Here is a 24,156-nt window from a genome sequence, read left to right as displayed (position 1 = left end):
CATTTCTATTATTTCTTCTGCTTATTTTAGACTTGCTCTATATTCTTTAGTTTCTTGAGATGGAAACACATGATTTATTTTGGGTCTTTTTTTCCTAAAATATGAGTTTAATGCTACAAATGCTGCTGTATTCCACAGGTTTTAATAAATTATGTTCTCATTTTTATTTAGATCAACTCTTAAAAACTTCACTTGAGGCTTCTGCTTTAACTCTTGGGTTATTTCCAAATATTTGGGAACTTCCTAGCTATCTTTCTGTTACTGATTTCTAGTTTAATTTAATTGTGATTTAAGAGAATACTTTGTATGATTTATATTCCTTTACATTTGTTAGGGTGTATTTTAGGGCCCATAATGCATTCTATCTTGATGAATATTTCATACGAGCTTGGATGAAGCTATTCTTCAATGGACTATTCTAAAATGTCAATTAGACCCAGTTGATTAATAGAGATATACAGGTATTCTAAATTTTTACTGTTTTTCTGTCTCCTTGATATATCAATTACTCCAACTATAATAATAGATTTGTCTATTTCTCCTTACAGTTCTATTAGTATTTGCCTCATGTTTTTTGACAATCTGTTATTAGGGACATACACATAGAGGATTGTTATACCAACTTGGAAAATTGATGGCTTTGTCATTATGCAATGTGCCTATTTGTCTCTGATAATCTTCCTTGTCCTGCAGTCTGCTTTGTCTGAGATTAACATAGTTACTCCAGCTCTCTCTAAATTCATGTTAGTGTTAAGGTGAAATACAAAATGAAAACCAAACTTGAAAATTCCCTGAGCTGACAAAACCATTTAAGCCATGTAAGCACAACTAAATCTATCTTATTTCATGAATGTAAGTGAAACTTAATTTAATTTGCTTTTATAAATGCCTCTGATAATCATAAAAGAAATTGAAGTCATCTTCCTTAAAGTGGTATAAAATAATCATTTTTAACCAATTCCCTGCCATCTGGAAACCCCCATTGTCATAACCAATCATCATACCTGTAAAAGTTAAACAACTTCCTCATTTTCACTTTATAAGCCACACTGTAACGTCATGTCTTTGAACATTATGTCAGTTTTGCTTTGAAAGCTCCCAGTTCTTGAACCATTCTTACATGCACAATAAAGTATTACGAATTACTGTTTTATTGATCTGGTGGTTTTAACTTTGCTATTTCTGGGTTTTTGACTTTAGCATGGAATACCTTTCTCTGTCTATGTTAGTCTTTATATTTAAAGTGGATTTCTTGTAGATAACATATCGTTGGGTCTGGTCATTCTTTATACTCTGATGATCTCTGTCTTTTAAATGGTGTATTTAGATCATTCACTTACAAGTGGTTATTAAAGTGGTTATTTAGATTAATATCTACCATGTTTTCTATTTGTTGCATTTGTGTTTGTTTCTTGCTCCCTCTTTTTAATGCCTTATCTGGGTTTAATTGAGCTTATTGAATGATTCTATTTCATCTTTTCTCTCACCATATCAATTACACTTAAACAAAACTTAGTGACTACCCTTACCAAATCAAAGTCCATCTTCAAATAACATTATACTACTTAATAAGTAGTGCAGGTATCCTGTAACAGAGTATTCCCTATTCCTCCCTCTCATCTTTTGTGACATTACCTTTATTCATTTAATTTGTTTATATGCTATAATCATCAAATACATTCTTCCTACTATTTCTTTAAGCAGTTATCTTGTAACTAAGAATAGAAAAATAATTATTTTATCTTACCTTTTATTTCTTCTCAAATGCTCTTTCTTCCTTTCTTTATGTAGATCCAAGTTTCTGACTTGTATTGTTTTCCTTTTGTCTGAAGAACTTTGAAATATTTCTTGCAGAACAGGTCTGCTAGTAATGAATTCTATCAGTTGTTTTCTTTTTTTTTTCTTATTTAAACTGTGCCGTCTAATTAGAAGTAGAGTTTTTTTTTAATTAAAATTTATTGGGTGACAACGGTTAGTAAAATTACATAGGTTTCAAGTCTACAATTTTGTAATACATCATCTATATATCACATTGTGTGTTCACAATGTGTGTCACAGAGTCAGTTCTCCTTCCATCAGTTTTTGTCTGGGAAAGGTTTTATTTCTCCTTCTCTTTTTAAGGATAATTTCTCTGGTATAGGATTTTAGGCTTATTTTTCCTTTCTCAACACTTTAAATATTGCACTCCACTCTCTTCTTGCTTGAGTGTTTTCTGTTGAGAAGGCCAATGTAATTCTTATCTTTGTTTCGCTATAGGTTCTCTCTAGCTTCTTTCAAAATGTTCTCTTTTTTCTTGTGTTTTTTTCCCCCCATTAAATTTATTGGAGTGACAGTGGTTAATGAAATTATGTAGGTTTCAAATGTACAATTCTATAATACATCACCTATATATTGCATTGTGTGTTCACCACCCAAAGTCAAATCTCCTTCCCTCACCATGTATTTGACCCCTTTTACCCTCTTATTTTTGGTTTTCTGCAGTTTGAATATGTTATGACCCAGTATAGTTTTTATTTTGATTTCTAGCCTGCTTGTTATTGTTTGAAATTCCTAGATCTAGTTTGATATCTGTCACGAAGTCTGGAAAGTCATTGGCCATTATTACTTTAAATCTTTCTTTTGCTCCATTCTCTCTTTCTTTACCTTCTGGAATGCCACTTAGGCACATGCTAAACTTCTGCCATTATCCCACAGTTCTTGGGTATTCTCTTCTGAATTATGGTTTGTGATGTTTGTATTTTCTTATTTTCAAGCTCACTGATTCTTTCCTTGGCTGTGTTGAATCTATTGATGTGCCCATCAAAGCCCTTCTTTACTTCTGTCATAGTGTTTTTGATTGCTAGTATTTCCCCCTTGGTTCTTTCTTAAATTTGTTATCTCTCTGTTTACATTACCCATCTGTTGTTGCATGTTGTCCACTTTTCCCTTTAGAGCCCTTAGCTTATTAATCACAGCTGTCTCAAATTCCTACTCGGATCATTCCAACATCTGTGACACATAGGAGTCTGGTTCTGATGATTGTTTTGCTTCTGCAGACTGTGTTTTATCTTGATTTTTGGCATGCCTTGCTTTTTTGTTGTTGTTGAAATCTGGACATGTTGTATATAGTAATGGGAAATGAGGTAAATATGTCTTTCACGTGAGGATTTATATTAATCTGGTTAGGAATTGGGCGGTGTTTAATGTTTGCGTAGAAGCTATAGGTGCCAGAGTCTTCAAATTCACATAATACCCTTATTTTTGCCTTTTCTCTTGACTTGGGCATCCTCTTCAGAGACAGTCTGGGTTTTGCAATTCTTCAAGTTGTTATCCAGTATTATTATACAGGAGTCTTGTTGGTGTGGTGGTATGATGCAAAGGAATGAGAGCATTCTATAATATTCCAATTAAGTGTCAGTGTTTTTAGGGAGCCTTTGTCTTGAAACTGTGACCTTCACTCGTCTTTCTCAGGTGGTATAGCTCCCCCCTAGCCCCAGCCCTTTACTTCTTTTCCTGGCTATTGAGATTCCAATTTATATCCTTGAAGCCCTGAATCCTGGTGACTGTATTTTCCCTTAGATTTGACAGACAGACTAGGGAAACAAGAGTGGGAGGAGTGTCCTTCCCTAATTGGGCTAAAGCTCTAGAAAAGTCTTTTCTCGTGGACAGTAGGCCTTTGTTATGGAGAACACGCTGGGCATATTTCACAATGATTACCTTCCCCATTCCCTGCTGCAGCTAGGAAGAATTTTTTCTGATCTTCACAGAGAGCACGGAGGGGTTCCTGGAGGTAAGGCCAACGGAAGTGTGGAGATCTTCCAAGACTGTGGTCCTCGGGAGTTTCTCACTCTCATGCTAGTCCACACTCAGCCTCCATCATTTCATTAGAATTACCGTATAAAGGTTTCTATCAGTTATGGCACCAGTGGCTTCTGCCCTAGATGGACAGATCTCAGCTCTGACTCTTTGGACAGTCTTGTCTCTCCAAATTTCCAGGTGGTGGTTTGCCATGTGTATTAGTCAGCTCTGGCTGCTATAACAAAATGTCATAGACTTAAACAACAGAAGTTTAGTTTCCATAGTTCTGGAGATAGGGAGGTCCAAGATCAAGAAGCTGAATGATTTGGTTCCCTACTTCCTGGCTTGCAGATATCAGCCTTCTTGCTGTGTCCTTACCTGGAGAGTGAGAGAGAGCTCTGGTCTCTTCCTCTTCTTATAAGGATACTAATCGCATCATGGGGTTAGACTTCAACTAAACCTATCACCTCTCATAGGTCCCATGTCCAAATACATCATGCTGTGGGTTAGGGTTTCAACATATACATTTTGGAGGGACAAAATTTAATCCATAGCACCATGTAACCTCAGCTTCCTGATGGGTCTAAGAAAAGTCATTGATTTTCAGTTTGTTCAGCTTTGTTATTGAATAGAATAGAGTGATGATTTCCAAGATCTTTAAATACAGAGCTATTGTATTTACTATTTACTAATGTCTGCATGTGTGTGTGTATAAACTTCCCTTTAAGAACAGTTTTTGTTGCTGTTTTATTATTTTTTACTGGGTATAGGACATTATATATGAAAACCTATAGATAATTTAGGATCTAGACAGATATTTTCTACAGAGTGTAATTACAATGGCCTCTGCAGGCAGCAAGGAGCACTAGTTATCTCAGACAATCTTAATGTAATTTCACAGATTGAGGAGATGGGAAGCTGAATTTTAATTTCTGTGAGGAGTTGTCTCTCTCTCTCTGATTTATCCTTTTTCTTAAGTCATAGACCCTCAAAGTTCTTACACAAAATCTACGGAAGCCCTTGAGGGATCTAAAATTTTGTCCCTCACCCTGTGAAGTTGTCAAAAGATCTGAGGTTCTCAGTGTCTCAGTTTTTCCTTTCCAGAGATCATTTAGTTACCTATAAAAAGAAAAGGGCCTCAAAAGTAGGGCTCACCACTTTGGGTTTTTTCTCCCAGATCTTGGACATTTAATATTTTATTGTTTTTTAGTGCTTTATTCTGTATATTTCATTTTGTACAGCTTTTCTAGCAGGGAGTTGTTCAGAATTTAGAAGTCTGCCACTACCATATATGGTGATTTTTTAATTAAAAGTTATTTACCATCTCAATGAAGTTTTAATCTTCCACAAAATTGTACATAAATTATTCTAATATAAGTGTAAGCTTAATGACCTGTCTATGTATCTTTCATAAAACAATTTATTACAATGTCTCAACAACAGTTATGGACTACAATGAAGGTTGTATCTCTCATGTACCTTTTCTCTCTTGCGATTTGCTCTTTGTGTCTTGAGAATTCAGATTCTTCCATGCTAAATGGGCCTAAACAGCATACCATGTTTCCCTGAAAATAAGACCTAGCCAGACAATCAGCTCTAATGCATCTTTTGGAGCAAAAATTAATATAAGACCGGTCTTATTTTACTACAATATAATACTGGGTATAATATAATATAATATAATATAATATAGTAATGTAATATAATATAATATAATATGGGTCTTATATTAATTTTTGCTCCAAAAGATGCATTAAAGCTGATTGTCCACCTAGGTCTCATTTTTGGGGAAACATGGTATTTTCCAATTTTGTGTCTCTGTGATTAAAAAATAATGGCTGACACATGGGACCTCATCGAAATATTGTTAATAATTGGTATCCCTTCAAATAAACATTTTAAAGATACTGAATATTTTCTGAGCTGTGTAGAAACTGATTTTATATTAATAAAATTTTATATTCATTTTAAAAATGGAGATTTATTATATACACACAAAAAAACTTTCTAATTTAATTTCTGTATTCATTGCTGTTTCTCTATTACAATAAATAAATCACATTCACACAAGATAGAATCAACTTTTATAGATGTGGTTATAATTTCTTGTCAACATATGTTGAAAAGGTATTCTATCTCTGGGTTCATGGTAGCAAAATTGCCACTTTTCTATAGTTCTTATTTTTCTTTTCTTTTGCACTTTTTTTTAGACCAGACAATCACTTGGGAAGCACACTGTGTAAATATTTATAACAAACATGATAAAATAAAGAGCTGATTTCCATTAGGCAGCATGTTACATTCAGTGTCTGCATTGTCAGCTGTGTCAAAATGAGTTGTACTTGGAAACAGGTCATATGTAAGTCAGATATGTAAGTAATTCTCATAATAAGAGAGGCCAGGGGATTTTTCATGTTTTCCTCTTTGTTGTGTAGAATTTCTACTAGTATTGCTGTTTATTTTTGTGGGAGCTAGACCAATTTTTATGTAATGCAGAGTCTGCTATATAACCACATGTAACTGGTCCCATGTTTCCGATTTATTAAAGCAATATTTTGGATCCCCTTATGAGCTGCCATATGGGCACCTCCCTTTATGCATCTTGGCTTTCTTAGATGAGTTGCTCAATACATACTTGAAAAAGAAATTAATGCTATTGTTACTCTTCATAAACTTTCGAATCATTATGGAAATACTTAAAATCCTGTGAAAATCTTTAATTCATTAACTGCATATATTATCTTGGTTAGATACATTTCCAAAACATCTGTGAATACCTCATTGAGTTTGAAAATCATCAGGTCTCAAAGAAAAGAAACATGCAATTAATTAAGGCCTCTTGATTTTTATCACATAAGACGTATCACCTTAATTTTTCTTGTAGATATTTCACATATTTGATGATATAATGGCATATTCCTTTACATTCTGTATCTATTAGAAGGTTATCATTTATATGCAAGAGTCCTATTGATTATTGAACATTTGTCTTTTATTTTCATTCTATTCCAATAATTTTCAGGAAATGTAAAGTTTAATAGAACAATCCTTTTGTCTATAAAAGTCAACTGGTAGAGCTGTATCACAGTTTAGCAATAATCTAAGTTGCATTATTCTCAAATATGTCAAAGATTTTGAATATAAATTATGAGGAAAAGGGAGGAAAAGCCTCAAATAAAATATCAAGTTTCCTCTACCTATGGGGTGAGTTGTTCACCTTCATATTCTTTTAGAATGAGGCCTTTTGATGCCTGAGCTAAATTATGGGCTTTGGAATCAGAAAAGCCTGGAATTAAATCCTTATTCTGCCCCTTTCTAGCTGTGTGGCTTTAGGCACATAACCTCTATAATTTTCATTATCTTCAGTTTTAAAGTGGGTGGAAAATGATTACTTCATAGTGTTGAAGGAAATATTAAAACACCATAATGTATTTCTGCTGTGTCTGATTCAGAGACACAAACTTTCTATTGAAGACATTGAGATTGATAACACAGAACAAACACAGTTGCTACTTAGATTCTCTCTTTGGAAGTTAGCTCCAGTGCACTGTTCTTCTAAAATCTTTTCCCTCTCTGAAAAGTTTTGAGATAATACTGTACAGAGAGGGAAAAAGAGTGCAGTTTATCCACAAGCCAGAAGAACTCTCCCAGAGCAAGCCAAAGACCAAAAAGCACACGTCAGCTTGGCATGCATGCGAAATGCAGAGTTCAGCCCACCCACAGTCTTAGTGCAGGAGGTGCAGAGTCTAGAAATCTGCATTTCTAAACAGAATTACCTTAAGTAATTCTGACATACACTTAAGTTCAGACTCTGTAATCTAAGGAAAGACATAAACATTCACATAATAAGTTTTTAAGAGAAATATTGAAAACCGTGATTTTCTTTATGAATTGTGATGGCATGAAAAAACTTTATAGTAAATTGAAGAATGTCTCCTAGGCAATACATTTGACACCCGATAGTGTGCATAGGACTTTGCATTTATGAGGTAATGTAACCTCAATCCCATGCTTCATGCATAAAAATTCTGAAAAAAATCCCCGTTAAGTACTGGACTCCACAGCAGAATCTTTGTTATCTGATGTATTGAAAATACTTCAACACATGGAGCAAAACAATACAAATATTGTTCAGTTGAATATATTTAATTAATAGCAATGGTGCATATTGATATTAGAAAGTTATTTAACGTACCCAGATTGCTACTAAATAATGTTTCTATCTGCTCTGTCACTGTACACACTTCCTATGTCTATGTCTTACTTTATTTTACTGATTATTATAAAATTAATAGTCTCATAAAAAATTGAGATATGATTGAAATGTGGTAGGTAAAAACCCCATATTCCCCACCTCACAATTTCCCTCGCCCTTTATAAGAAAAAGCTACTTAAAATTTTGAATGTGCCAAGATATTTTTTATTACATATACAAAGTATCTTATATTTCTTCTTTATGTTCTCAAAATTCAAATAACTCAAAATAGATCAGGTAAATGTGCAAAGCTGTCATTTGTAGACCTCCCTGTTCCACTTGCCTGTCTGATGCCACTGTCACTATACATCTTTTCTCCTAATCCCTTAAGATGCTGAGATCATTGTAGTGCCATCCATCTAAATCTTTGAAGTTACATTAATTTTGAAAAAAATGTGAGATCTTTTGGAGGGTTATCTAATTCATCATGCAGCTGTTCACTGAAAGAAATATAATTAGGGATCGTATTAGCCTGCCAGTGGCACCCAGGAAAATAGAATCCGAGTATAAGAGGGTCTGATTAGGATTGAATGTCTATAGACCATGTTCTCAATCCTGGATGCACATTACTCTGATTTGTAGAGCCAGTACACACACACACACACACAGACACACACACACACACCCCAATGCCCAGGATATGAGGTTTTGACCAGTGGAATAGAACAGAACTTTCTAGAAGGATCTGGTCCAAATGTCTGTGGGATTAAACACTGTTCTTTTCTTTATGTTCTGGGAAACAGTAACTAGGAATGTGGGCCTAATACATTTGAAACATGCTGGATAACTGTCCGTGTCATGGGACATTTCCACATTCACATTTGACATGCTCTGAGAGGTCCTGTAATTGAGAAACCTGTTGAACTTTGTTTTTAAACCCAACCTTTCTGAAACATAACGCATGGCAATGACTATTTTATTGAGAACCACTTTGAGACAAGTCACGTTCTAGATACTATGGATGGAAGGCAGAAAAGCTTCCTGCTTTAATGGAGTTTGTTTTCTTGCAGGATAAGATAAACAAACAAACAATGAGCCAAAGAAGGCCCCCTAAATAATGAGTCATATGAAGAAAATAAAACAGGAAGATAAGATGTGGAAGTGCCAGATATATTACTTTAGAAACTGGGATCAGGCTTAGGGGGTGATATTTTGACCAAGGCTTGAAATGACAAGAGGAGCTGGTTGTGCCAAGATCTTGAGGGAAGAACTTTAAAAGAGGAATGAACAACCAGGGCAAAGGGCTTAACCTAAGCAGGACTGAGTGTGGCTTGAAGGTCCAGTGTGGCTAAAGCACAAAGGAGGATGCTGCCAAAGATGGTGTATGTTTGATAAAGAGATTGGATTTTGTTCTAAGTGGATTTTTGAAGCAGTGGGGGTGACATGGTTTAATTTGCCTTTAAAAATCTTGCTGACTGCTCAGAGGGGAAGAGATTCAGGATGTGTATGTGGATGGTGACAGGAAATAGAAGAAGAAAAAAATGAAGAAAAAGGCCATTGAGGTAGTTCTGATGAGATAATGCTTTGTTGAACTGGGTGGTCATAGCTGAGATGAAGAAAGCTGCTCAGAATTTTGATATAATTTAGAGGTGCCATCACAGGACTGTCTGTAGTATGTGAGCCTGAGAATCTCAGGGTATTGGTCGGGTTGTGGGCAGGAGGTGTAGAGAATTGATTGACAAGGGGAATGAAATCAAATTAATTTGGCTATGACACCCAACATTTTATTTTTTAATGTATTAGAGAATATTTTGGTAAATGCTGGTAAAAGGCTATTGTGAAGTGGAAAGAAAAGCAGGCAAAGAAAGGAACTCCCTGGGTGTTGGTATTCCTAATGCATTTACCTTTGCCTGTTTAATCATGAAGTTGACCTTTTTTTGTTGATGTAATCATGGTAAGTGAATCTATCATGAGAATAGAGAGTAGCATCATCACTTACTTTGTTTCTACATATGCTGATTGTTACAGTTACATCAAAGGAGGAGGAAAATAAAGAAGAGGAAGGGGAGAAACAAAAATATACACTTTTTAGAATAACTTCTGCTTCCTCCTAACTTTTTCCTATATGAAGCCTTACAGAATGTCATGTAGGAGAACACAAAGCCTGCTTAGAGGACATAAAATCTGCTTAGATGTTAGGTGCTGTACTATGTGGGTTTTGCAGGAGACCTATGTGTCAGATAGATGCATCCTGATATTGTGGAAGGAACACGGCTCCTGATCTTGTTATATGATACTTTTACAAACACTAGAGTAGTTTGTTTGTTTCCCTACTTTTCTGATCTTTAATTTCCTCATCTGCAATTTGACTGTCCTAGTTTACTATCCCATAGAAAGACCAAGGTCTTTCTAGCTTTCAAATTCTAGAGTCTGTACGTCTAATTACAGGTCTTTCCAAATTATTACTGCTTCCAGTTTCCCTTAAAAATGTTGAATGGGCGTGTCCAGCAGTGCTGTGAAGTTTTACAACCTGATATTAGAGTGTAGTTCTGACTTGAATGTTGGGTGATACTTTTGTTTATTTAATGAGTAAGATGAGAAAGTGAAACAACCGAGACACGTCATAACCTTACTCATTCATCAGGGATGTGAACAACTTCTTTGCTGAATCAGCGCATGGTTTTCCGAAGAAGAGTTTTCTCATTTTTGTGCTGTTCATAATGTTTTAAGTTTCATGTGCACGTCATAGAAGCAAACTTTACTGAGGGTATCCTAGTTGAAAGCTGGCTTAATAGGGATGGGAGAATGTAAACTAGTCTTAATATAAAGAAAAGTTTAGGCAGTCGTAAGTTCTGAGGATGGAGAGATATTATGACATAACTGTTAAAAGGAAGTTAACAGAGTCAGCCATCATTATAGTAAAAAAGCAAATCAGACATTGGTCACTGACACTGGAAGTGATGAGGGGCAGTGGGTATACTGTAGATACATTGATCTCCTTTCCCCTTTCTCCTAGGGCTTCCCAGGAAATGCGAATGCAGACAGTGTTGTGTACTATCGACTCCAGCCCTCTGTCAAAGCCAGGTTCCTACGCTTCATCCCTTTGGAGTGGAACCCCAAGGGCAGAATTGGGATGCGAATCGAGGTGTTTGGGTGTGCATATAGTAAGTGTTTGTTTATCTGAAACACTGCAGTGTGTATCAAAGGAGATGTCTTAAAAGCCAAACTGCACGCAGACATTGACGTTACAGATATGTAAAGAGAGCTAAAAACAGGAATGATTTTAGTGGGAAAAAATCATTTTTTGTGTGCCTTTGCATGCCAATATTGACTTTAGCAGTCAGCTTTTAGATTTTAAATCAGAAATGGAAGCATTTTATAGAGAGAAAAATCTATGTAGAGATAGATAGATACAGACACATGTTTGTAGACATATGTAAATCCATTTATCCAAATCTAATATTATTGACTAGATCCTAACTTTCAAATATTAGAGCTTTCCTCCCCGTGGAATATATTTGGATGTTTCATCTGGGCACCCTGAATTTAGTAAAAGAGTCAGTGTTCCATTTAGTATAGCCAGTCATCTTTAGGAGACCAAAGAATGTTTTTCTCTCTAGCCTAAAAATAAGACGCCATGCAACTCACTAATGCTATGCTCTCGGCGTAAATACATAGAAAAAGTAAAGACCTCTGTCAAAATGTAATTTGTGCTTGAAATACTTTCACATAAAAAACAAGACAGAAACCACAGGTTTCACTTAGTCTCCTCTTCATGAAGCATTTTTATTAGATCTTTATGGGGGGGCGGGGACCTAAGAGTTATTGATAGCCCGTCTCCGCCTCACCATCCTGTTAGACACTCTTTTATTATAGAACAATGAATTAGTTCATATGATCTACAGTCATCAGACTGAGCAGACTGAGGCTTGGGGAGATTCAGCAGTCTGCCCAATGTCTCACCACCAGTGCATGGAAGAATCCAGAAAAGAATCACTTCATCATGATTCCTCTAGCAAACCTTTATTCTGCAGCCACAAAAGCTTTTTTTCTTTTCCACACATATTTTACCATCTCGTAATGTAAGTCAAGTTAGGGTCTGGTTCACTTTATTTACAGGGAAGGAAGGCACATCATACAGAGGACTAGTGTGTCAGAGAAAGCGTGTTGTGCAGATTGCCGAGGTCTCCCCGCATCCTTCGTGATGCTCCCTGTATCCACCTCCATCATCAGACGTTCCGTCCCTGCCAGGGACTGCCAACTAGTAATCATAGTATTAATATCAAAGGTAATAATAGGAATAGCAATAGCACAAATAGCAATAGTATTAATTTTTGTCACCCTAGACATAGCACATTTTTCTTGAGTGCTTATTAGATAGCTGCATGATATTAAGCAGTTTATTACTCCAAAAAAAAAAAAAAAAAAGTCCACGTAAGTCCATTCCCCTACTTTGCCAACAAGGAAGCTACAGCCTAGAGAGCAGGACTTTTAAGCTACGCAGACCAGACGTGACAGAGCTGGGTGTGCCGCCAAGCCTGCCAGGCTCCAGATCCCGAGCTCATGCTCGTGTTCTCTCCGGCCCTAAGTCACAGTGATGAGCCATGGGCAGCTTACTTCTCACCATCTGCTCAGCTTACCAGTGCCTTCACTGATCCTGTGATGTGTCAGACTTGAATCAAATCATCCCGTAAAAAATAAACCGTCCCACCCCACAGTGTGATTCTGGGGCACAGAACCCAGACAGTCTATCTTGTTTGTCTTTGGATCACAGCGGTTAGCAAAGTCCATGCCACACGATGGACAATTAGCAAAACAAACTTCAAAAAACTTCATACGTATAGTTAAACATTCTGTACTTACTCAGAGTATCCATCTTGCAGAATATTTGTTTATCATGGTAGAATAATTGCTAACAGTTATGGAGCGCTGACTCTGTGTCAGATACAGTTTTTATAGACATTCTAATTTAATCCTAAAAATCACCTATCTAATAGTCTTAGAAATATTAAACAGTTTCCCCAATAGTACAGACGTAATGCACATTCAATCTAGGATGTAAATTCAGTATTAGTTGAACAAGACTATTGATGCTGTTTTTCTAAAACTAATGCACTGATTATAATGTCCCTATGGAAGTGACTTCTGAGGTACAGGTTCCTTTCCCCACACACCCCCACACACACTTTACTGATTTGCAGTCCTGGGGAACATTCTTTTCACTGTGACTTGATTTGGTGTATCTTGGAGCCAGCATAATGGCTACATGTTTACTCAGCCTCCTTTTTTCATTGATGCACAGTTGAAGTCATGCCTGGGAGCCAACATGACTTCAAATGCAAACATAAACACATATGGCAAAGTGATTTGATACGATTCAATGTAAAATGACTGTTGTATAATTTGGGATAGAAGAGAAAAAAATAATAAACTTAATGGAAAAAGACTCTCGTAGATTACCTAAAATAACCTCAAAATGGGTTCGGTGTGTGTGTCTTATGGGATTGTATTTGATCAAATTGATTTTAATTCCTCAATTATACCACAGTCACACTCCTATTCTCCACCTATGCATAGCATCAGCCTTGCAGAATATTAATTTACTAAAGCATGATACTATATAATGATCACTTATTAAACAGTTACTATGTGTCAGACACTAGTCCTCTAGGCATTTTCTGATTTAGTCCTAACAATACGGTGAAGTGGAACACGAATATTACCATTTTATGCAGGAGTAAGAGGAGACAAGCAGAATTGTTGGCTAAATGAGGTCTGGGTTGCCTGGTACAGAAGTAGATGGGACCACTGGCTCCCCCTGTCCTCAGAAGGAAGAGCTCCAGGTGCTATGAGAATGAGAACAAAGTTGCACGATTTTGTCTGAAAGGATCCAGATCCAAGATGAGACTGGATTTTCTCCAGATATGCAAGGCCATTCTCCTGCAATCCCTATAAAAAGAAAAGTAGGGCTGGGGGACAGGCAGGTTCTCCTCTGGACCAGTCATGGGACACCTGTCCACACTGGCAATTAACTGAGCCTCTTTTGAGCATTAGAAAGGCCTGGAGGATTGCATGCCGCTTGTCAGCATGTGTGTCCACATCGCCTGCCACGTTAATGTGATTCTTGGGTGGGTCTTGTAGGAGCCACTCCCTCGAGAGTAGTGTGTATCAGGGCGCTTCAGGTCTGCTGACATGGGCGACAGTGAGCCTTACAGAGATCAAGAATCTTGTCCAGGATTACACAGCCTGTGTAATCTAGGATTAAAAGTCAGATCCATCCTTGCCAAAGCCAGTGCTTTGATGACTAGATGAATCATACTTACATTTACCTTTTAAATATTTATTGACACTTGACAATACTAGGTTTTGGGTATAGTGAGAAATTCTAAAAATAATACATATTTTCTTAATATATGAATTATTATTATGTATATATTTTTGCATTCTAATCCTAGGTTTATTCAACACAATCCTTTCACTCTACACAACAAAGTACAAACACAACATTATCTACATTGCTACAAAGTGACAAAACTCAAAACAGAAAATGTGTAGAACTGACTGTGCAAGCAAAGTCAAAACAGCAATATACACCTGCAAGACCACCAAGACAGCCACAACAGGATGTCCGTGATGACCCTGCAGAGCTGGCTGTCAGGTTGCTCACTAATTTCAGAGAGAGAGGGAGACATGGAACGTGCGTGTGTGTGCATGAGTACACATGAGTGAAAACAGAGCCATTTACAGCAATTAACATGGGGTGTTTGACCCTAGAGGTCAGAAGACGCAATGTTATCAAAGTTGTACAAACTCAATGCAAACTATCAGAGCATGAATGTAGGGTGTGAGGGATAAAGTGATCGATAAATTGAGATTAGTATAAAAAAGTTCATAGCAATAGGTTTTGAAACGAAGATGCAGAAATTTCACATGGAAGGTGGGGAGGATAGCCCATCTAGGAGGAGAAAGGGGGTGCCCAGGTGAGGCACAGGGTCGAGGATTGCTTGGAGGATCCGTTTGTATTTGAGAATGGTCATTCAGAGTGAACCGATGCATACGGATTGGAGGGTTAAATGAAGGACACAGATAAGGGGCAGCGGCTCAAGAAGGAGACTTACGGTTTCACTTGTGCAAGTGGCAGTGGAGCCTTAAACGAGAGGACCAGCTATCAGGAGAGGGGGTTCTCCCGACTGAATCAGATTCAAAATATGAGTCTACTGAGGACGTTGAATCAAGAGAGCTTAATGATCGTATGGGAGGGACACTGAGTTATCAGATTTGAAGAACTGTCTGGATGGTCGGTCACTTGCTGGGCGGGGGCACTAGAGAATAACAGTTCCCAAAGGGCACAGGAGTGGTAATTAATTCAATTGTTGACTCATTTGAATTCAAGTGCCCCTGAGATATGAAAAGTTGGCACTCTGAACACTCTGGGATGAAGATATACAATTGAAACCTATGTGCCTATCATTATTGTTATTAAATCATAACATTTCCACTTATTGCCTTACTATTAATAATAAAAGTAGAAAGTGCTGTGTTTGAACAACTGCTCATGTCTTTGAAAAGCAGAAATCCATGTCTGTCATGATTACAGCAGTTTCTTTATGCTGTTTTTCAGAGTGAGTGCATTTTTATGCCAGCCTCCCCACCCCTTATGCCTGTTACATGTATTTGCTGAAGTTATAGGTGGAAGCTGCTCCTGTGAACATTGCAGAGAAAGTGGTTATTGGGAGAAGCACACATTATTTTATTACCATCTATCCCAATGAGTTAGAGCAGTAACTTGTTATGGTGCATCAAGTGAATGGAAAATCCATATCAGAGGGCATGTTCTACTTTTATGTCAGTAAACAGGAAGTTGTTTCCTGAGTAATGAGAGAAGTAGAAGCTAAATTTTATGGGTTCAGAGGAAAAGTATAAATTTCAGATGTCTTGGCCATAGCAGCTGTGATCATGTTTATAGATCTACACAAGAGATGTAGGTAATGAAATAACTTGTGCGGGAAAGAAAAAGAAAATGTTTCATGATAAAGAAATACTACTCTACTAAGTGTCCCAAAGGAAAGTAAGCAATGGTAAGCAAAGGCAGAGGAAGGAGAATAACCAGGTCAACGTGACTGTGTCTGAGATGTCCCGAGGAAGCGGTAATTCAGCCATAGCAGATAATGTTCTTTAATGATGGCTGAACTGCTGAGACACGTGCCCTTAGTATCAATTCTGAGTTCCCTTTCTCTAGGTCTTGTGTAAACACCCTCGTTTTGTAATCCATGATCTTCCCATCATCATCCTCAACAGAAGGACATCCAACTGCCCAGCCATACTGCACTAATTTCCATTTCTTTCACGTGCCATGATTTCATGATTTTTCTAGACTTAGGATCTTTACTCTATGCTTAAGGTAGTTGCCACACATCCAGCCTTCATTCCTCCACCAGATCATTCTTGTACCCATCACCTTTTCTTGGCATAGAAATCACTGTTTCTGACACCTTTTCTGACACCCCACAGTAGGTCAGAGGACATTTCCACCTGCTCCTGGAACAGCCAGCTGTTCTGCTCCTGATCACATCATGCTCACATTATATTCGATTGTAACCGGACATTCCTTTTTTGTTATTAGTCTTCTGCACAGATGAAGGAATGAATGAAAGGAGGTGGGTTTGGGGAGCCGCAGGAAGGCTTTCCCCCTCATCTTAGTGGTGTATTCAGCCTCTTAAAGATCAGGCATAGAAGACAGGGAGAAATGAGTGAGAAGATTGGAAGAGAAGAAATGTATATATGTGTTAACTATTGTGTTTACTCGCTTCAATGCAGACTGGTCAAGAGAAAATAATGGATTCTATTTAATAAATGGAACAGAAGTCAATAATTGCAAAACTCATGTTAACTTTTTAAAAAGAAGAATGTGCATTTTATAGTGTAAAAAAAGATTGAAAGTTGGGAGTAATTAGATTTCTGTTCAGAAAACATATTACTGTGTTTCCCCGAAAGTAAGACCTAGCCGGACAATCAGCTCTAATGCATCTTTTGGAGCAAAAATTAACATAAGACCCAGTATTATATTATATTATATTATATTATATTATATTATATTATATTATATTATATTATACCTGGTCTTATAGTAAAATAAGACCAGGTCTTATATTATTTTTGCTCCAAAAGATGTATTAGAGCTGATTGTCCAGCAAGGTCTTATTTTCGGGGTAACAGGGGAATAAGAAATCTAAAACAGTAGCATGAGAAGTACAAATATTCACCTGAAAAATCACTAAGAGAGAACTAGATAACAGTATTCTGTCTATTCAGGATGCTGGCCTCTCATACCACATGTCTGGTTAGGGGAAAAATGAAAAGCAGTGACTTTGTTAGGTTTACTATAAAGAATAATTATTTGAATTTAATGCCTGTTTATTAAGCTACTTCCACATGTTAACTGCTAAAATCTTCACCAAGGTAAATTATACCCAATTCTTGCTCTCAGATTATCAGCTAATACTGTAGCTGAGGAATCCCATTTTATGTCAGAGTTTTAAAAAAAAGACAGATTCTGGTCAGCCTAAAATCAAAGAGGATCAATTCTATTCTTTGCGAAGTTTCTAGACTAAAGATTATCACTTAATGATAAGTGAAGTTACATTAAAATTAAGATAAGGTTAGCTATTATAATACCAGAAAATAAGGAAACTAGAAAACCTACTGGGATTATGTCAAAAAAGCCAACCGAGGAGGCTCTCACTGACCCAAGATGGAAATATTTTAGCATCAGTAAGAATATTACCTGCAATTTTGAAACATATCAAATATGTTTAAGTGAATGGGTTTATAATAATACTAAAAAAAAAAAAATCTCATTGGTCACCTCTGAGAGACGTTAAGGAACCACCTCATTATTTTGAAAACTAATAAATGAAGGGAAACCATCAAACACGTAGCCTACTTTGCCTATGTAATCTATACCTCAAAGTAACCAAATAGAAGACTAGAGGGAATGTCTCTTTAAAGATATATTCCAGGTAATAAATAAAGAAGGAATCATAGAATTAGTCTAAGCTCATTTTGCAATCCTAAATATTAATAGACCAAGTCAATTATTATAAAAATTCATAAAGAGACAATTTGCTTTTCAGTACCAGTCATAGCAGAATAGCTTTCATTGGACTATCTTGCTGCCCATAGTGATTATAATTCCTGGGTAAAAAAAAAAATAGAAAAACTTAAAAACTGCTCAGGACTTTGAAGTTCAACTCAAAACATGTAGAACCTTGAGAAGACTTGATTTTTGGAAGGAAGGAAAGCAAACTCTGGGAGATACACACTTAACTGACTTTTTCCTAAAAACACATCTCAGTTTGCAGGGCATCGCAACACTTTCACCAGGCTGAGGAGACAGAGGTAATAGTTCAAGTTTTCCAGAGTGGCTAGAAATTTGTGTCAGAATACTAAAAAGGAGGGGTCAGAGAAGGATAGTCTCAACTCCTGCATACACTTCCCCTTAAATCCTTGGTCGATTCCTGAACTGCACATGCCCAAGAGGAAGTAGCGAGAAGCCAGGCTAAAGCAGGGACTGGGAGATTAAAGTCCTAAAGATTTCAGCATCTTCCTAGTGCTGGAAAGACCACCTTTGGAGTTCAAGTCCTGCCAGTTTAGAGGGACTTGCTAAACACCCTGGGCATTTAACTGAGAACCAGAAAGGCATTGATTGCCTTAGGAGTAAAGACCACACCTGAGGACAAACCAAAGTTGTTATGCCCTAGGGCTAAAGACAAACCAATATAATATCTGTGCCAACAAAGCCTGGAACCAAGCTTTCACAGGGTCAAGGTGAGCTGCCAGTAATTCCACTCCCTGAGGACCTCTTCCATTGGCTTTCTGCCACCGCCATCCCTCCCGCCCCGGTCTCTCCTACTCCCTCATCTCTCAGCACCTCTCCCCTTCCCCACTTCCTCCTTCTTTCCTGACCCTAGACATTTACATAAGCAGCGATCTACTCAGTTTACTATCACTTCTTCCTCAGAGATGTCATCCCTAACCAACAACCTAATTTAGGTCTTTCTGTTCAAAGCTCTCGCACAACCCTGTCCTTTTCCTTCATGCTCTACTTAACAATTGTAAATATATGTCTATACACCTGGGATGAGTTGTCTGACGTCTTTCTCTTCCTTCATATTGGATGATCCAAGGACAGAATGTGTTCACTGTTGCAACACCAGCTCCTACGGTAGGACTTGGTTCAGCACCTAGTTGTTAAATAGATGAATTAAGAGGAACATTTGATTAGCTACAGTATAAACTGGAAAATAAATAAGTACATTAAAAACATCACAAGTTTATCACACTGATACAGTAGTGATTGATTACAGGAGAAATAGCTATGAGATGAACATATGAAATTTCAAATGTTTGTTATTAAAATGATAATAATAGCATACAAATTTAATAAATAAATGTTGAGGCGTTTCAGTACTTCCATGTGAAACCCTCAGCTTTTTTGTGTGTGGTCTGAGAGGTTGGAATGATTCTCCGCATCTTCCAAGTAAGGAAATTGAGACTAAGCATGTAAGTGACTTCTGTGACAGTATAAAAATTATAAATAAATATTAGAAACAGGAACGCATCTTATATTCTCCAACGACACACTCAAGTATCCTTGACATAGTAGATGTTACCAGCTTCAAATCGACTTAAAAGGTTAATTTAGATTGACATTTAAGTGGCAGTGATCATGTTTGTTTCCATAACATCCTGGAGTGTTGTCACTGACCTTACCTCGGTCTATTTAAAACCGTGATAGTAAAGTCACCTTTTCCCTGTGGCTATATGCAACATTTGGTCCTGTGCCTTCTTCCTTTTTATTGAATTAATTTTAGTCGTTTTAAACTGAAGAGTCCCTTAAATCATTCTGTGTCCTTTTATGCTACTATTCAAAAATAGTACAACTTATTTCCTGTTGATTTATCGAGTGCTTGGTCTCTTCTCTCCATCTCTTTAAAACTCAATACAGTAATACAGACCTCAAGTGCCTGTACATCACACTGTTGCTTTAGTATTTCACTGTATAATAGTTTAACAGGGACTCAGTTGGACTTATGTTTCTTAGGAGTCAAAATTGGACCTCTGTTTGTTTAGTAATTCTTAGGTAGAAATTTTCAAATAAAGCAATTTTCAGATTGATCAAATAATGATCAATGTTTCAGGCTGACCATGTTTAGCCAACAAGAGTTTGGTCCGTAGCTCTTTCTCCAGTGGTAGCACTCTTTTTCTACTTATATTTTTAAGGTGATTCCCAAATAATTAATAGGAGAAGACTCTCATGTTTTTTTTCCTCCAAGAACTCTTTCACGACCTTCAGATAAAGTCAATTTCCTATTATTCAAGGATGTGTGTTCCAGTTCACTCATCTATTCCAATTTTTCTCATTTCAGTTTCTTTGTCAACTGACCTCATCAATAATATGATGATTCATAGTGTAACTCACAGAATCAATTTCTCCCTGAAACATCTTTCAGGGACAAGTCGCTACCACCTCCACAATTTTCTGCAAATATCACCTACAGTCCAGATAAAGAAAACATATTTATTTTCCATGGTACAGTTCAATATGCAGTGAGGCTGTTTATTTTCAGAGAACAGGTTTCTGTCACCTTCTTGTGCTTCCTGTCAGATAACCCTCCTGCTGTCATCTGCCTCGGGACCACTCAGGGACCTGTGTTCCTGGGTCTAGCTCAGGCAGAGCCCAGGATGTTGAGTGTTTATGGGGACCCCAAGAGATACTTCTCAGTTGATTCTAACATGGTGGGACCATGGAGCTCAATTTAAGAAAGCGTGCTCTCGGGTATGTTTCTCTTAGCACGGGGAGGATATTGCTTTTTCAGATGGCAATCTCTCACAATTGAGAAGCCTCAAACTTCTGGAGCAGGGGTAAGATGCAGGGGTGAGAGAAAGATACCAGTACAAGTGGAAGATATTACAATGAGGAGGGTGTTTTCATGTAACCTATGCAGAGACTGAAAAACAGTTCGCTGTTCATTGAGGTAAAGCAGTTCTGCAATTTAGTTGACGTCCATCTCTGAGACTGAGTGGATCAACATCTCCTGCCCATGTTAGAAATTACCCAGGACACAGTCCTACTGCAGAAGTAAAGCCCCTTGGAGGGGAAAAAGCACTTTGTTTTTATGCATTGCTGTGTCTTCTACTGGGTTCACAGATAACTCTATAAATATGTGCAGTAGGAAAGAGCGCAGAATCCACGTGTCGGCAATACCACTTCTGTCACCACTCCCTGAAAGAAATTTGACTGTTTTCTATTGGAAAACCCCGCATTCCATGGGAGATTGTATTTCTGAATCATGCAAATAATGCAGACTATACCTCTTTCCCAGGGTCACAGGGAGAATTGATAGGAGAGTAGGGCCCACAATTTTTATGAGTCTCTTCTTTCCTCGATTCCTGCTGTAAATGAGAGAATTTGAGATGGAGGTATTCACTGAGGAGGATTCAGGTCACCGACAATTGCCATGGTGAGTCAGCTCTGGCATTCACTGACAGACAGAGAAAAAGCCACAGAACCCGCAGATGGCTCAAAATCATTCTTGCTGCATAACCTGGCAATGACATTGATAATGGAGCATTTCTTGTGCACTTCAGAAATTCATTATTTTTTAAAGAGGCTGCTTTTAAAAAATAAATACACCACATGTATTTATTAAACTATTTTTATGTACTTCTTTCCCTGCCCCATATTCTAATAGTAAATAATAGCATTAGTGTCAATAGTGGCTAACATTTGTTGAATTCTAATTATGTGCCAGCAACCCTTCAAAAATGATGCAGATGCACATTCATGCAACAATCCTATGGAGAATATACTATTGTTATATCTATTGTTACTGTTATTCCCATGTTACAGATGAGGAAAGAGAACAGAGAGGTTAAGTATCTTGCTGTGATAAAGTAATGCCCCAATCACCTGCAAATATGTTACATTGTATGACATGGGCACATTGCAGATGGGATTTTAAGGATCTTCAGATGGGGAGATTATTCTGGATTTTCCAGGGGGACCCAATGTAGTCACAAGGGTCTTTCTAAGACAGGTGAAAGGATCAGAGTCATAGAAGATGTGACTATCAAAGCAAAAAGGAGAGAGAATGAGCAATTCAAGCATACTGGTCTTGTACATGAAGGAAGGAGCCATGAACTAAGGAATGCAGATGGTATTTAGAAGCTAAAAAAAAGGAGTAGAAAGAGATTATCTTCTATAGACTTTAGAAGGAAAGCAGCCCCTGCCAACACTTTGATTTTAGGACTTCTGAATTTCAAAACTGTAAGGTACTAAGTCTGTGTTGTTTATGAGACCAAGTTTGTGGTCATTTGTTACAGTAACAATACACTTGTGCCAGGTAGAGTGAAGACTCAAACCCACACAGACTAGTTGTCTTAACTACTAGGCTAAACTGTAATACTGTATACATTATTTCAATTTCTCAAAAGGGGGCTAGACTAAGGAAGGTGACTGTGTCAGAATAATGTGCAACTTGTTACTAGTAAATTAGAGTTCATGCTCTCCCCATGGTGAGCCAGGCTATGGCAGGACCATGTTAATAATATTGACAAAAGTCCAGTAGTTAAAAATATTACCTCAGTTAATAAGCATACTAATTAACAAAATTACAATTAGTAAATTATTATATTGAAAATAATTATTTCTTTTAGTCAAGTAACACATCTTCTTCTGCATCTTTGGACTATAGGTCTTTTACTGTTAGAAATTTTGTTAACTTCTGATTTCCAATTTTCCTATTGTGAGTTTTTTGATACTTCTTTTTTTCTATTGATACAGTTCAGCTGTATGTAAAAGATTCTTTTCCTAAAAGTATTTGATAAAAGATAGGAATAAATGTATCATTGACTGTTAATTTATATATTAATATTATTTTGGATGCTTAATTTAGTGTTTCCATCTAAAATAATTATTGAGTTGGATTAATATTTTAATGGTATATACTCAGATCTTATAGGTTAGATTCGATGTAAAGAAATATTGTTATAAATCAACTGAACTTTTTTTTTTTGAGAATGTGTTTGTATTGGCAGTGTTCTATTAAGAGTTCAAAATCTGAAAATCTTTGTGGAATAGTGAAAATAAATTCACCTTGAACATTACCAGGGATGGCTAAGACTTGAAATGTTCCTTTCCCAGTTAATGATATAAAGTCCAAGTGTGTTTTTTAAGTCAGTAGTGTTAGAAGTAAAATTGTCAAAAACGTAAAAACATGACTCTCATTCAAATATAGAATAAACATATGAAAGATGCAGTTGATTCGTTAATGAAGGAATCAGAAGGATGGTAAAGCTAGTCCAAAGAAAATTCAAGAGACTGAATGCATATAGGAATCCATGAAAGAATGTTGGGTTACTATTACTAGGTTAAGTACACAAATGGTTAATGTCCAACAGGACAATAAAAATAAATACCATAACTTTTAGGGATGTATTTTCTATCAGAAGGAACCCATTTGCATCTCTACTTGGGAAAAACACATATGAAAGATGCAAATTAACATGCAACTTGACAGAGTCTGGCCTTAATCAGTAATAAATAACAAAATCAAACTTTCATTAATTCACCTAGAATTAAATAATCGTTAGACAAACCTGTTAGAAAATGCTCCAGTATGACATTGAAGGGCTGTGAAGTTATACCTTTGATTTGTTTTCAGTTTTTCCAATTTTTGTTAACAGTGGTGAGATCACTTTAAGAGAGACTATACCTATCTCTTCTACCAGTATCCTTGTAACGCGCTAGTATTGATGGTGGTACATTGAGTTCAAGGCTCTCTCTCTCTTAGCTTTTTCATTTTTTCTGATTTTTGTATCATTAACTTTATCTGTCATAACTCAGTGTTTTATGATTATTGTTTAAATGTGTATGCTTTTTAAAGGTTGTATAAATAGCTTTTAATAACAGGGACTTATATTAGAGCTATTATGAGTTTTCTATCTAAAGTAATATTCTTAGGAATCATCTGATTATTTTTATGAGAATCCATATGTACAGAGGGTGCCAAAAAATGTATACACATTTTAAGAAAGGAAAAAACTATATTAAAATTGTAATACAATGGATGACGCTAGCATTCATTTGATCGATGCCATCTTTTGAGCAAACGTCATACTAC

At 36.7% G+C, this 24,156-nt stretch overlaps 1 protein-coding gene across 3 annotated transcripts in view; it reads left to right on the top strand.

Moving 5' to 3' along the window:
* Window positions 1-24,156, top strand: part of CNTNAP4 (contactin associated protein family member 4) — a 238,124-nt gene that overhangs the window by 116,478 nt on the left and 97,490 nt on the right. For 2 of the 3 annotated variants that reach the window (XM_019710874.2, XM_074314549.1), the window contains exon 4: window positions 10,989-11,136. The exons of the other annotated variant lie outside the window; for it this stretch is intronic. In XM_019710874.2, the coding sequence (XP_019566433.2) occupies window positions 10,989-11,136 (148 nt within the window). The remainder of the gene's footprint in view (window positions 1-10,988; window positions 11,137-24,156) is intronic. 3 annotated transcript variants of the gene reach the window in all.

Source organism: Rhinolophus sinicus, linkage group LG11 (assembly GCF_036562045.2).
Source record: "Rhinolophus sinicus isolate RSC01 linkage group LG11, ASM3656204v1, whole genome shotgun sequence".
NCBI classification, from domain to species: Eukaryota; Metazoa; Chordata; class Mammalia; order Chiroptera; family Rhinolophidae; genus Rhinolophus; species Rhinolophus sinicus.
Note: the sequence above shows the minus strand (reverse complement) of the source record. Positions and strands in the feature narration are given on the sequence as shown.